This window comes from Hemibagrus wyckioides, linkage group LG11 (genome assembly GCF_019097595.1).
Source record: "Hemibagrus wyckioides isolate EC202008001 linkage group LG11, SWU_Hwy_1.0, whole genome shotgun sequence".
Classification (NCBI taxonomy): Eukaryota; Metazoa; Chordata; class Actinopteri; order Siluriformes; family Bagridae; genus Hemibagrus; species Hemibagrus wyckioides.
The window spans coordinates 32,634,838-32,650,851 of record NC_080720.1 but is presented as its reverse complement, the minus strand read 5'-3'; the positions used below and the strand labels follow the sequence as shown (position 1 = coordinate 32,650,851).

General features: G+C 42.1%; 1 protein-coding gene across 1 annotated transcript in view; it reads right to left on the bottom strand.

Moving 5' to 3' along the window:
* Nucleotides 1-16,014, bottom strand: part of LOC131361306 (alpha-1,6-mannosylglycoprotein 6-beta-N-acetylglucosaminyltransferase B-like) — a 104,853-nt gene that overhangs the window by 40,226 nt on the left and 48,613 nt on the right. Inside the window, exons 5-8 of the mRNA XM_058402347.1 lie at nt 13,115-13,191; nt 12,392-12,562; nt 10,763-10,927; nt 3,101-3,270 (exon numbers count right to left, since the gene is read on the bottom strand). Coding sequence (XP_058258330.1) covers nt 3,101-3,270; nt 10,763-10,927; nt 12,392-12,562; nt 13,115-13,191 — 583 coding nt within the window. The remainder of the gene's footprint in view (nt 1-3,100; nt 3,271-10,762; nt 10,928-12,391; nt 12,563-13,114; nt 13,192-16,014) is intronic.

The following is a 16,014-nucleotide window of genomic DNA, read 5'->3' as shown; positions in this document are numbered from 1 at the left end:
CCGAGGTCGGTTTGATCGGTTAATCTGCCGCTCGCTTCTCAGTCAGGGGCCGGCGCTGCTGTAACAGCCAATCAGGAGCCTGATGTGGCATGAGAGCACAGCGTTATAGCGCTTTAATGCTTTTAGAGGATCGCTGAGAGGTCATTTCAGTGAGGAAGGAAGATAACGAGAGAGAGAGAGAGAGAGAGATGCATGCTGGGAGACAGCTGCTTTATTGAAACCAAAATCATTACAAAGCAGCACTTCTGATAAGAGCGAGCGGCTGCTATCACTGCTGCCTCAAATCATCTCAATAGTAAGGGATAATACACACACACACACACACACATATCTATCCCCAGCCGTCTCAGATGGATTATTGCCCTCATTACATAATCCTTTGAAGAAGCAAAAACAATTAAGGCTCTAATCCGTGCCTTTGATATTGATAATTAGAAGAAAATGGAGAAGAGCGAGGAAGAGGAAGCTGAGCCATGTTTCAGATAACTTCACGCCAGAAGAGTTTACGATTTACAGACGCTTCAAACAAACGACAAGATATTTTTGTTTTTTTTGTGTTATTACCTCTTATTTACCTTTAACTTTACATGCACATGAATGTAATATGGAGTTGTCCCGCCCCTTTGCAGCTATAACAGCTTCAACTCTTCTGGGAAGGCTTTCCACAAGGTTCAGGAGTGTGTTTATGGGAATTTTTGACCATTCCTTTAGAAGTGTATTTGTGAGGTCAGGCACTGATGTTGGACGAGAAGGTCTGGCTCTCAGTCTCCGCTCTAATTCATCCTGAAGGTGTTCTGTGGGGTTGAGGTCAGGACTCTGTGCAGGCCAGTCAAGTTCCTCCACACCAAACTCACTCATCCATGTCTTTATGGACCTTGGTTTGTGCACTGGTCAGCAGTCATGTTGGAACAGGAAGCGGTCATCCCCAAACTGTTGGGATCATGAAATTGTCCAAAATGTCTTGGTATGAAGCTGAAGCATTAAGAGTTCCTTTCACTGGAACTACGGGGCCGAGCCCATCCCCTGAAAAACAACACCTGAACTCAATGATTTGGAGGGGTGTCCCAAAACTTGACTTGATTTGGCATCAAGTCAAGAAAGTAAGGGTTACAGCCATATAGTTTCATAAATAAATAAATAAATAAAGCTGAAGGCTCACCCAGGCTTCTCCTAGGTCTAAATGTGGGAAGCTTGACATAATTCCCAGGGTAGGAGCTGATATATTAGCGTGACTCCCCATAACTCGGGCTGAGGGGTTTGCACATGGCTGCTATCGCTCTCTGGTGAATGAGGCTGTCAGCCACTACAGCGCTCCATGAATAACTAATGCCATCAACGTCCTGTACGCTTCCATATCAGCCCCCATAAAGCAAAGCCGGCACACGCTAAAGCCTCTTAGCTATGAGTTATGCTAGCAATCGTGCGCCGTTGGCCACCCACCCCAGTGATTCATCTCCGCTACTGTAGCCGGCTGAAGCCCACGCCGACTGACGCTAGTGCTAAACCGGGCTAACCCACTGAGTCCACAGTGACTCCTGTTTCTAATACAGGGCATAACAGACCAGTGAGGGATTCCAGCTAACGCTAACCACCGTAAAACAAACCCACTTGGATTTTTTGTGGAAAAAAAACAAAACAAAGCCAGTGAACTGCAGGAGATATGCAGATCCAGGGAGGGTTTTATTTTTTCTTCAGATTTTGGAGAAAAGCTTTTTTGAAAAACAGAGCTCATACATCAAAGCTGCTTAGCATCTGATCCTAACATTAGCATTAGCGCACACACTTCTGAGAAAGTGCCGCTATTCATCAGCTTCATCCTGGGGGTTCAGCCCAAATTAGCAACACTTCATCAGGAGAAATTATGGGATGGAATACAAGAACCTCCGCATGTTTACTAAACTAATACACTGCTATTACACAACTCTAATACACAACCATTACACAGCTCTAATACACAAGTCCAATACACAACAATTAAACAACTCTAATGCACAATGATTATACAACTAATACACCACTATTACACAACCAATACACAATGATTACATAATTCTAATACATAACTCTAATACAACACTAATATACCAAAAATACACAACTATTATAAACAATGATTAAACAACTCTAATACACTACTAACACACCAAAAATACACAACTCTAAACACAATGATTATACAACGATTACACAACTAATACACTACTATTACACAACTCTAATACACAACAATAACACAGCTCTAATACACAATGATTACACAACTCCAATACACAACCATTACAAAGCTCCAATACACAGCTCCAATACACAACAAACAACTCTAATACACTACTATTACACAACAATTATACAACTCTAATACACAACTATTACACAGCTCTAATACACAATGATTACACAACTCCAATACACAACAATTACACAACACTAATACACTATTATTACACAACAATTATACAACTCTAATACACAACTATTACACAACTCTAATACACCACTAATATACCAAAAATACACAATTTTAATACTCTACTCTAATGCACCACTAATATACAACTAATACACAACTTTAATACACAATGAATACACACATAATAAACCACTAATACACTACTAATACACCAATAATACACAGCCAATACACTACAAAGACACAACTCTAACACACAACTCTAATATACAACTAATACACCAACAATGTTATGAGATTGCTCCTAGATCCATGTGGTCACATCAGTATTCATGGAATGTCATCTGTGGAATTTCTGGACATATTCCAGCTTCATTCCTCCATCACCCCCAAGTGTATCCATTTATAGTTACACTATAGCAGTGATTAGCATGGTGTGGTTCCTGCACCAGCCTCTCCCCTGAAGGTAACAGTATAGTATTAAACCAGTGAGAAACCTGAAGTCCTGAAGAAGTTTGTGTGTCCAGTATCCAGTGAGAAACAAGCAAACTTCAGAAGGTCAAAGTTTGTCCTTCTGCTTCAAACTGTGCAGCTTTGTGAGGATGAACTTCATCATCTCTACATCATCTTACACTAGCATTCAAACCCAGTGTAAAGCTGACCTGTGAGGTAAACAGAAGATGGACTCACCCCTGCAGCTCCTTGACTGAGATGGAGATCTTCAGGTTGTGTCCGAGGACATAGAGAGCCGTGAGGATGTCGGCCCACTGCACCATCTCCCCTAAAGGTCCGCCTTTTAGAACCTTAGGACTGAAAACGTCACCCGATTCCTCCGTCAGGAAACCCACATGTACCAGAATCTGCAGAACAACAGTGATAATAATCACAGTTCTGAAGTCCAAGCAGATCTCATTACGAACACAGAAGAGAACCAGGGTTCTACAAAAATGTTCAACAGCTGGAGAACATTAGATACCTGATATATTCCAAAAAAATTAAATCAAACCATCTAGCACCTATTTCCATCTGAATCAATGATGACAGTTTTATTTCATTTTTCTGTAGTGGAGTGTCCAGTGTACAAGCTCCTGTGAATGAGCTGTTGGTATAGAAACCATAACATACACTATATTGCCAAAAGTATTGGGACACCCCTCCAAATCATTGAATTCAGGTGTTCAACCCCTGTTGATTTTCAGGGGTTGGGCCCGGCCCCTTAGTTCCAGTGAAAAGAACTCTTAATGCTTCAGCTTCATACCAAGACATTTTTGGACAATTTCATGCTTCCAGCTTTGTGGGAACAGTTTGGGGATGACCCCTTCCTGTTCCAACATGACTGCACACCAGTGACCAAAGCAAGGTCCATAAAGACATGGATGAGTGAGTTTGGTGTGGAGGAACTTGACTGTCCTGCACAGGGTCCTGACCTCAACCCCATAGAACACCTTTGGGATGAATTAGAGCGGAGACTGTGAGACAGACCTTCTCGTCCAACATCAGTGCCTGACCTCACAAATGTGCTTCTAGTGGACCGGTCAGAAATTCCCATAAACACACTCCTCAACCTTGTGGAAAGCCTTCCCAGAAGAGTTGAAGCTGTTATAGCTGTAAAGGGCGGGACAACTCCATATTACATTCATGTGCATGTAACGGCAGACATCCCAAAACTTTTGGCAATATAGTGTATAATGAGTACATTCACAATTTCTGACAAATCAGAAGAGACTTATAACTGGACGTGATGTAAGAGAGGACTTTTTTTAAAAAACCAAATTCCAAATAAATGTTTGAATATTAATGTGAAGGAAAGAAAAAACACACTTTTAGTCCTATTTTTACCGTGAAGATGAGTCAGACTTTATGCTAAAGACGGTTAGTGTGTGTATTGTGCTGGCGTTAGCTGTACCGATGTGGGAAATGAGCGAACGCTGCTGTCACAGTGAGGTGAAAGTCTATTTTAGTGAAGTGATTAAAATCACTGAGCTCCACAGGGAGGCAGCTCATTAAGCTCTTTGTGGGCTTATTTTAATTTCTTCTCTTGCTTTAGCCTACATCACTGTTTCCTTTGTGTTGTAAGGCTTTTGTGTGTTAAATGTGTTTTTTTTTTCATTGCGAGCCTGATTTCCAAAAGAAAACTTTTGTTCTGTAAAAATAAAAGATTAAAGCTCCAGAAAAACTAAACCAAGAGCAACATCGTGAATATTCTGTTATACAGCTCTACACAGAACCTTTAAGGTTCCCACAGAGTGTTTTTTTAGAGTTCAACTACTTGGGAGACTTTCTGAGAGGGAAACTATCTGTTCTATGGTTCTGAGGTTCCCTCAGATGGTTCTTTAAGGGCTCTTTGATTTGGTTAGCTAAAGGTTTGTAGTTTCCGAAAGTGGTTCTACTTGGAACCATTTTAATACAGAAAGCTGTACTTTGGATCAATTGAAAATCGATAAGGTTACAGCAGTGAGTTCTTTAAGGCTTTAGTAGCTAATTAAGAGTTCTTAGGTCCTCAAAAATGGTTCTATTGAAACTCTTTCAAACACTCTATTTCAGGTTTATATGCAGAATTAGAATCAGGATTGGTTAAGGGTTCTAATCTTCCTATAACATTTTTTTTTACAAATGTAAAAAATGCAAAATGTAAAAACCTTATTGGCAAGGAACAATAGCCAAGTCACTGAAACAGTGAATCAGAAAGCCAATGAGTCTTTGATTCACTGAGTCATGTGGATACTTAGCTTCTGGGTTAAGGATTCAATTTGTCGCTGAGTTACTGAGTCACTGATTGACTTGCTGAATTACTGGGTCACAGAGTCTCTGATTCACTGCGTCATTCAGTTACTGATTCACTATGTCATTTATTTACTGATTCAACTAGTCTCTGATTCACTGAGTCATGCAGTTACTGATTCACTGAGTCACTTATTCACTGAGTCATTCAGTTACTGATTCACTGAGTCACTGATTGACTTGCTAAATCACTGAGTCACTGAGTCTACTGATTTACTGATTCACTGAGTGAGTGAGTCGCTGAATCACTTAATGCTGAGTCACCCCAGGGCTAAAAAAAAGTCAGAGAGAGAGGGAGAGAACGAAGATAGAAATTTTGTCCATCCTGTTTGCTCTGTGAGTCGAAGCTCAGGCGTCACTCCTGACTCGCACCCTTCTGTTTATATGAAGTCTTGTTAATTAAAACATACAGTAAACCATCCAACGTTCTTCATAATAAAAGATTAAAATCATTGTAATTGCTACATCCAGCCTGGGACAGATGGTCAACCATTTTTAAACCATCTGTCAGAGTTCCAGTAAACAACACAGAGGCCAGTAAACAACACAAAATCATTTAACCACCAAATCATTTCCACCGAAACACAACCTACACCTTCTTACGGGGGTGCACAAACTTCTGCACCAATTTCATTTCAGCTTGTTAGGAGCAATGTCTGAGCACACCATTACTCCTCTTCATGCCAGCTGATTAGCCATGTGTGTGATGCTCGCTAATTTTGTTTGACCACAGAACCAGGATGCTAATTCCAAACAATGGAAGCTTATAGCCAGAAATTTAACATTTAGCGAGTGCTACTGTATGATAGCATTATTAGCATGTGTAGATTGTATTTTCTAACACGAACAGCTTTTTAAAACTATTCACTATTCAAACCTGACGAGTCGAGTCGATGTGAACGTTAATATTCAGGAAAAATGTTTACTTATATAGTGTTACCATAGCAACAAGAATCAGCTCATCAGTCATGTGACGATACGTTATTTTTATTCCTCTGGTATTCGATCCACTGTTTTATACTGGTGCAGATCTGATCCCGTATTGGATCGACATCATTGCTACCATAAATGGATAAAAAGTGAGTGAATAAAAATGTAGAATTGTTAATCAAGTTCTGTGATATAAAATTAGAAGGAAAAAAAACGTTATCTAAAAAAAAAGTGATCCTCAAGATCATTAGAGTGAATATAAAAAAAATATAATATAAAACTTTTCAGGTTCAGACGGTGTTCTTCAGAAGGTCCAAGTGCTCTACATGATGTGTGTGTGTGTGTTGTTAATTTGAGCTCTGTTGGTATAATCAGAGGAATCAGTAACTCAGTGTTGCAGTGTTAAGTGTCAGGTGTTTGAATATTCAGATGGAGTTTATCCACTAGCTCCTGCAGGCTATAAAAAGCAGTGCTGCACGTTAGGCAGCAGCCCCCCGGCGTCCTCAGACACCACGTTTCCTTTTCTGCCTTGTCGTTCAGACGCCTCGCCACCACCGCCGCCACAGAGCCCGGGGAATCTCAGCGCTACAGGCATGTGGGCCGAGAAAAAGACTCGTCTCCGCTTTGGTTTCTCCCACGCACGACTTTCTCAAGCGCACAGGAGCAGAGAACTGCTGACCTTCTCAACACATAACATCAAAACACATTTTCTTTTCGCTGCATCAGGGACTGCGGATAGTTTCTCCGCATTCCTGAACGAACAAACTCATAAATGAAATGGATTTTATTTAACGGTTAAGAAGCAAGGTTTGAGTTCTGAAGACCTTTTCATTCTATTTACTGTCTACTGCACCACACGGCGTGGTGGAGCTCTCACGCCTCGCATTCGTCTCCTGTAACTGCGGGTTCAAATACGAATATCATTTCTATAGTAACGGCTTGTTTGCACGTAAAGAGTGGCGCGTGATCACTGATATGGTGAAGACGTACTTCATCTAACGCCTGATCTATTTATTAAAGAATGACGTCATGCTTTATATCCGTTTATTGTTACATTTAATGTTGTGTTTTAACCCTTTTTGTGTGTGTGTGTGTGTGTGTGTGTTATCCTCTTCACTGACTTTCATTTTGACCTTCTGATGTTTTCCCTCTTGAAGCAGGAAGTCAGTAGGTGTGTATAAGTGTTTATACAACAGCCAATAGTGTTCGAGATTTCGTGGGTTATGCCACGTCCCCAGCTGATCTGGGATCAGGTGTCTGGTAGGGGCGGCGTGAGGAGATCGATAAAGATGAGAGTGAGCGAGGGGAAGCTGTCAGAGATCAGTGAGCGTGCGATGATAAGCTATCAGGATCAGGATCGCCGCTAGAACCACGACACAAGCCGATACACATCGCCACTCCTGCCACACTCGCCCTTCTGCATTTCTGACTGTGTGAAAGGAAAGAGATCATTCACAGCGTAATAACTGAAAAGCCCCAGTGGAATTCTAACTAGCCAGAGGTCGGAGGACAGCGCGCCAGCCGTCTGGGTTAAACAATGCTAGCGGTGTGCGTTCAGAGCAGCTGTGGCGTCATTCGGAGACAGAATGTGACTTGTGGATGTTGATGCGACCTCCTTGACCCCCAGCTGGTGTCCACAGATGGCCCGAAACACTGCTAGTGAGGTTCCTCAAAACGTGAAGCGCTTTGTTTTTCTCCTCCTTTGCTCGGGTCACCATGGGTCAAGAAATAACCTTGAATCACAGACTGCTGTGGCTCGAAACCCGGGATCAGGTTAGCACCGCGGCTGCTGCTGCTGTCACTAACCTCAATCTCAGTCTCATTCAGAGCAATGAGTTTTTTAATTAAGTCTGCGTGTGTTGCTTCATTTGGCAGTAATGACCAAACGCCTGCCTTCAAAGAGTCTAGAGCAGATTGTAGCCGAATAACACAGCTACTGGGAGTGTGGATGCTTTAGCTAGCTTTAGTTGTCGATTGACAACTAATTTCAAAATTATCCCTCGGTGAGTCTCCTGTGATGGAGGTAAGAACCGAACTTTAGATTTCTGACATCTTCAGGTAACATTAACACTTAATGTAACTATAAATAGATAAAAGTTACACAAGTCTAGCCTTAGGGGCAGTAGTGGTTCAAGTGATTAAGGGTCTGAGCTTTTGATTGGAGGACCGGGGTTTGAGCCCCGGCACCACCAAGCTCCGCTGTTGCGCAATTGAACAATGCCCTTGTCCAGGGGCACTGTATCATAGCTGCCCCTGCTCTCTGACCCCAACTTCCTCAGCTGGGAAATGTGAAAAAAAGAATTCCATTCTGCTGTAATGTATATGCAGCGATAATAAAGGTTTCTTCTTCTTTTGTATAAAAAGAAAATAACAAATTATACTCATAAAAAAATGTAGCAAAAACAGTCAGTCTGTCATCTGTGCTCTGTTAGCAAACAGGAGGAAACTTTATATTTATATTAATTATATACTGTGATATCGTGAAGATGGCTTCCGGTATCATGGTGTGATCGTTCTGCTGCTAATCTTACACAAGGTTTCGAACGCTTTCTGTCAAACTACATCACCGCGACGTCTCGCTACATTTTCTTCCCCTGAAAGCACTGGTGTGTGTTCTAGTAGCATGATGGAGGTTCTTGTGGAAGCAATGTGTCAGTGTGTGAAAGCCTCTGCTGTGGGTTTCGGGAGAAACGCCGTGTTTGTGCAGCCTGCCACCGCGGCTAATGATGTGCGTCGAGCGAGTCTCCAACCAGCTGGATTCAGCAACATCCAGGGGCTGCTGGGACACACAGGCAGTGAGTGTGTGTGTGTGTGTTCTATTCTACACACACACACCTTGGTAATGAGGATGGATTGTTCTGTTTACAGAAAACGCCTCCTCTTTACCTCCCTGTGGAAACAAACTGAAACACTCACAGCAACCAATGCACTTACCGAGTGTAGCTAATGCTAATCACCTCAAAAAAATAAAAAACACTTCCTGTTCATAAGGGATGCTGGGAAATGGAGTGCATCAAGCCTTGAACGACTTCTATACACAACAGACATGGCTAATCACCCAACATGCATCGTTAACTCTCCAGGACGTCACGGCCCTGCACCATCGCTCAAATAGATGCTAAAGCCACTGCGGATAATCCAAAACAAAAAAAAACACCCTGAAACACGCCCACTCGCTACTATCTGGTGCAGAAATCTCATTTTGCAATTACACCCTGTGTTCCCGTTGCAGAGAGATCCGTTATCCGCAGCAGACGGCAAATAGCTTCTGCCTTGCCTTAATTGTGGATGATAAAGAACTGTGGACAGGAGAAAAAGAAAGCCATCGCAACAGCTGGCGTGGAGATAGCGAGAAAGTTCTGCGATAAAAAATCCATTTCACGCCGTCGGGAGAGAATAGACAGAGAGATAAATCAGAGGGAGAGAGAGAGAGAGAGCGATAGAAGGCTATTTTTAGAGATCGTTAGCTTATTTAGGACGAGGCAGGGTGGCAGGTAAACCTGGAGAGGTGGGCAATCGGATAAATGCACTCGCCAGGGCCAGGGAGAAATCCCAGAATCCTCCGGGAAGAAGGAAGCCACAGGAAGTGAACACATCCTCAACATGGAACAGTAGAACTAAAATACTGACGGGGTGCAAAAATAATGACCCCCTGAGCAGGAAGAGTGTAAAAGGAGGAAGAGGAGGAAGATCCAGTCGAGTTTGAACATCTAAGAATTCATTATATCTGTTTTTAAAATAAATCCTGGCTGGAATTCGGAGAGATGATTCGCAGGAATCAGAGCCGAGAACACTAGGAGTCAGGCGTGTTAGCGTGCGGATTAAAAGATGCCACGCTAAAGCAGAGCAATTAACTAAGAATGAACCACTCGCTCCATCAGTTCCTCAGATCCTGGGTTTTTATCTGATTTTGGACGTTTGTCTGTTTCCAATTGGGTTTTAATGAGACGTCACAGCAGCTGAAAACAGCCGTTTCCTCACTGGACACAAATCATGATAAAGAAAACACAAAAAAATCTTAAACTTGGACAGTGGGAAAGTCCTGACACTGGAGACTCCTTCTGTAAATTTGAAATAAATTTAATCCTTACTGAAAGTTTCACCGCATGAGTTGTTACTATCCAGACAGACAGACAAAGAGAGGGGGGGGGCAGACAGACAGACAGACATGGGGCGGGGCATAGAGGGAGGGAGACACAGAAAGAGGGGGGGGATACACAGAGACAGAGAGAGAGGGAGACAGAGAAAGAGAGAGAGACAGCTGAAAACAGCCGTTTCCTCACTGGACACCAATCATGAAAACACAGAAAAACCTCCAGCCTGGACACTGGGAAATTCCTGACACTGGAGACTCCTTCCATAAATTTAAAATAAATTGAATCCTTACTGAAAGTATCACCGCATGTGAATGAGTCGTTATTATAGAAACCAGAATGGCATTTCACTGTGATGTGCAGCTGCTGTGAGGAATTCCGTTACAGAACATGAATCAACACCTTCTGACCAATCAGAGCCCAGTTTTCTGATCTGTCCTGAATTACAGTCAATCTCGGTGTGGAAAGTGAGTCAGAGCTTGTGGATTTGTGACTCAGACTTCAGTTCCTATAAATGTTGTGGAGTTATAAACTACTTCCTTCTCACCTTCTTCTGCTCCCTCCATCGTCCATGCAGCTTCAGGTCCAGTCTCTGGGCAGCTGTAGCCCACTGCGATGCCAGCCTGCGGATCCGTCTCTTCATAAAGCTCAGAGACTCTTTCCCTGTTCCAACCTGATCCAACAGAGCGCCGAGATCTGTACGGAACGCCGCCTGGAGAGGGAAAGAGAGAGAGAGACAGAGAGAGAGAGAGACAGGCAGACAGCGAGAGAGAGAGAGAGAGAGAGAGAGAGAGAGACATACATAGCAATAGAGAAAGACAGACAGACATAGCGAGAGAGAAAGAGAGAGAGAGAGACAGACAGACAGACAGACAAAGAGAGAGAGAGACAGACAGACAGAGAGAAAGAAAGAGAAAGAGAGACAGACAGAGAGAGAGAGAGAGAGACAGACAGACAGACATAGAGAGAGAAAGAGAGACAGACAGAAAGACAGACAGACAGATACACAGAGATAGAGAGACAGACAGACAAAAAGAGAGAGAGAGACAGAGAGTCAGTATCTTTTAACTTTTATTAAAATAATTGAATAAAGCCCCAGACTGTCATTAATCAGTAAAGTGATGAAGATGTCAGATTTTTCTCAATCGTCTTCCTCTGTAATAAACAGCGAGTGTGTTCAGGAGTGACGTGTCCCGAATCTTACAGTCCACTACAGACTACTCTGTGCTCTAGCTACGGGTTTACTAAACGAGATGTCCTGATAGACGTACACTCTCGGTGGACATGGGATCAGTAGACATCACGGATTACCCATAATGCACTGCAGGCGTATGTATTAAAAAGCCCTGAGTCAGCGCTGATACTGAGGCCAACATCACAGAAACCTCCAGCGTTTACAGAAAAGTAGGAGGATCTTAGCTGTCCATCACATGAAGGGGGCGGGGCTACAGACAAGAACCAAATTAAAACAGTTTTTTATAAGTTAATGTAAAATCTTAATCTGTTAATTTAAAAAGTTGATAAGGAAATATAAATTATAAAAACAGCTTTGTTGCTTTGATGAGACTAAAATGACTTAATAAATTAATAAATATATTAAAGTGTTAGAGCGAGTATCAGAGATAAACACTCCAGCAGAATATTTTTCTGTTGATCTGCTGCTCAAACTGTTTAAACAGAAACTGTGTGTGTGTGTGTGTGTGTGTGTGTGAGCTGGAAGGAGATGAGAAGGAAGCAGAGGGACAGTTAATAAAGAAGAGTTCTAAACACAGCTGTCAATCAAGCTCCAGGTCCAGGTTGACATGGCGATCAGATCATCTGGTGTTCTGCGATCAATACGACTGCTGCACCAATTACAAGCTGTTTGATTTAAAGGAACGACGGAGTGATGGAGGAAATGTAGCTGAAGTGAAAGTGACAGAGAGAGAGAGAGAGACAGAGAGAGAGGGAAACAGAGAGAGAGATAGAGTGAGAGAGAGAGATAGAGAGAGAGTGTACGAGAGAGAGTATGTGTGGGTGTCTGTGTGTGTGTGGGGGGGGTGAGAGAGAGAGGGAAACAGAAAACAGAGAGAGGGAAACAGAGAGAGAGAGAGAGAGATACAAGGTCCCTGAGGCACTCCACTGCTCAAGCCATCACACCTAAAAAAAATGCAGTGTGTGTGTGTGTGTGTCTCACTTGTCTCTTAGCTGAGCTTTTCAGCACTGCAGGTGTGGTGCTGTAGTTCCTCCAGGCCAGCGGGGGGCAGAACCACTCCACCTCACTCAGGTAAATCAGGAAGGAGCAATCCGAGCCGTCCACTCCATAAAAGGCGTAACACGGATCCGACGTCCAGCGCGCCCTCATCCACTGCACCGTGACCAGGAGACGAGAGAAGATATATAAAAAAAAGCAATGATTACAACCATGGTGTGTCGCGCTGTTAGAGGAAAATAATCAACAAAGCAGAGTTACTGTTAAAACCCTGTATTAAAGAACACACTGTCTGTTTTTATCCATTTATAGCTACATTTAATGCTGTGCTAATACACAAACTCGTCATGTTACCATGACAGCGCAAACATCTGACCGTTACACAGCACTGACACTGGAGACTCCTTCCAGATGTGTACAATTAACATCCCAGTGCTGCAACCGTGTCAACAATTTAAAAAATCTATAAAAAATAGAATGATCTGTGAATGAGCATTTATTACAGAAAAAAAAAACAGAAAATAAATTACCTTCTGACCAAGAATTCTCCAGCATTTATGTTATTACACCTTTATTACACATTTATAACTCTGTTTTTTGTTATTTGATATCAGTAAGCAGAATAATGCTGGATGTAAAGTTGTTCCTTCAAGGGGCACTATGTGTGTATGTGTGTTTGTGTGTGTGTGTGTGTGTGTGTGTACTCACATCCACTTTGCTAGCGCAGTCGGGGTATTTCGAGTCTCTGGGAACTTCACACTGACTCGACGTTCCATCTCTCACAACTGCAAAAATGAAACATGACATCGAGGAGGTTAAAGGAGGTTAAGCTTTTTATAACAAAGAATTAATATTCAGGAATCTCTGTGAAACACCGAGCTGCAGAACAAAGTACATCAGCATCTTGTTACAGCAGTGAGGAAGGGCAGAAGGATGAGGTAGCCTTGCCTGATTGGTCAGTCTTTGTTGGAATGAACTTGGGATCGGAATTTAAAAGGATTGGATCGGTCTCAGATCTATCAGTGTCTCATTAACCAAATGGAGGCAGCAGCAGGAGCAGTAAAGATCTTCAGCTTCATCAGCTTCATCAATCTCCAGCATCTATGATCCGGAGCGGAGGAGGAGGATGAGGAAGAGGAGGAGGAGGAGGAGTGCAGAGCCGGCTGCTCGCTCAGTGAAGCTGTAAATGCTCTAAAGGGACCTCCTACACTAGAGCGTATGGTGTATGAGGCTGTGTGTGTGTGTGTGTGTGCTGTTTAACATTCGAAACACAGCCCTACAAACTCCTCACAATTTATTTATGCGACTTGTCGGTTATTAAACGCTGCTCGTCTCCGTGCCGTTGTGACATCTTCATAAATGACGCGAATTAGCATGCAGCCAAATTCCTTCTAGCGAATTCCGTCTGCTCAACGCTCATCTTGGCTTAGACACACTCCCTGGGACTTTAAGCAAGCTTTTGGCTGTATACAGATCACACCTAATGAAGAACGTTTGTTACGTTAGCAATTTTCTGAACGTCACGAGCGCCGCCCCCGGGGTCGATCAGAAGAACACACGCTTTAATTACACGCTTTGACACGACTTTTTTGAGTCTGCAGCATTTTTTTGTTTGTTTAAATAAAGCCGACTGGGAAACTTGAGGTCACTCTACACTGTTAACGCTAACCTATCAACTGAAAGCTAAACTAGTAACAGAAAGCTAAACTAAAACTAGAATCTCGCGGTCACTCTACACTGTTTACGTGTTTGGACACGAGCGTCTTTATTTGAGAAGAGTTCTGTTTACAGAAATAGAGATTCAGATAGCGAGAGTGTGATCGATTCTCTAGGAACTGCGCAGCTGTAAGGTTATCGTTTCTATAGCAACGGCTAGTTAACAGGAACATTTCCCAACCAGACGTTTTTACACTTTCATGGAAGGAGTCTCCAGTGTTGGTGCTTTGTTTTATGACGAAGTTTACAATCACTTTGCAATTTCTCTATGACACGGAAGCTGTTTTTTTTGTCTTATTAATTTTACAAGAGAGAAAAAGAGGGAATGTCCGTTTATAGCTGCTATAATGTAAGCGAGAACAGCTTGTTATACGCTCGTTCCACAACATTAAACGTTAGCATAAAGGAATTTAAAGTAAGAAGTGAATTGTTCACAAATGGTTGTGGTGTATGAGGGGAAAGAACTCTCGATTATTTTCCCGTAACATCTCCGATATTTATTGTTTCATTCAATACATTTTCCTCGGTTAATAAACCGGCATTTCTTCTTCGATGCCTGGGTATTTTGATAACTATTGATTTCTCTGCTTCAATCCATCTCAAGCTCTTCCAGTTTCCTCATCAACTCTTATAGATTTCACATTTCATTCTGTAACAAGGTAAAGTGACATGAACAGAATTTCCAGGAAGTTCCTTCTGGTTCACTGTCAGAAAATAGAAGCAGGATGTTGTTCTTAAAAGCATGGTATAAAAGTTTCATTAAAATGCTCCAGCACTCTTTATGCACCTGTATTGAGTTTTAAAGGCACGCTTTCTCCTGAAGGACGTTTCATAACGCTAAAATCCTTGAAGGTTCAGAGGAGTTCCCTGAAAGGAAAAAATATATATACAAATACGTCTTGAGTGAATACAGATGTAGCAGAAAGCTAACCTAGCAACTGAAAGCTAACCTAGTATTGTTCCGAATATAAGACGATATTTTTTTCATGGAAATGCACCTCAGTAAACAATGTCGTCCTATATTCGATCTCTAGACTTTTACACGTCAATACACCCGCAAAAATAGGACTGTCATGCTAGCGTGTTTCACTGACGGGACCAAACTTCCCCCGTACGTGATTTTAAAGTGCAAGACGGTACCCAAAGAGGCAATACCTGCTGAAATTATTGTTCGTGCTCAGAAAAAAAGGCTGGATGGAGACTGAGCTTGTGGTATAGACTGACTGACAGGAATGACATGATGGTTTGAGGAGCCAAGTTTGGCAAGATAAAACAGTTCATTGCACTTCTGATTATTGCTGTACTGTTTGTTGCAGTATGTTTATTGCACTATTATTAATTACACTTTGTTATCCAATCACACCTGTTATTTTTCTCTCTGAGGCAGACTTCTACTGTTAATGAAATATTGGTAGGCTATGTATTTTTTCACAATGAGATGCACAGCCTAACTGTTATTAAATCCAGATGGACTGCAGGTTATATGTTATGCCAGATGAAAATTATTTTCAAATTAAAGCATTTTCTTTATAAAAGACAAGAGTTGGTCTTCAAAATGCATTTTTCCAAAAGGTACTTTTTGAAAAGGGAGGGTCGTCTTATAATCAGGGACGTCTTATATTCGGGACAATACGGTAATAGAAAGCTAAACTAGCAACTGAAAGCTAAGATAGCAACTGAAAGCTAACCTAGCAACTGAAAGCTAACCTAGCAACTGAAAGCTAAGATAGCAAATGAAAGCTAACCTAGCAACTGATGAAAGCTAAACTAACAACTGAAAGCTAACTAGTAAGAGAAAGCTAACCTAGCAACTTAAAGCTAACCTAGTAACAGAAAGATAAACTAGTAACTGCGAGCTAGCCTAGCAACTAGAAGCTAAACTAGTAATAGAA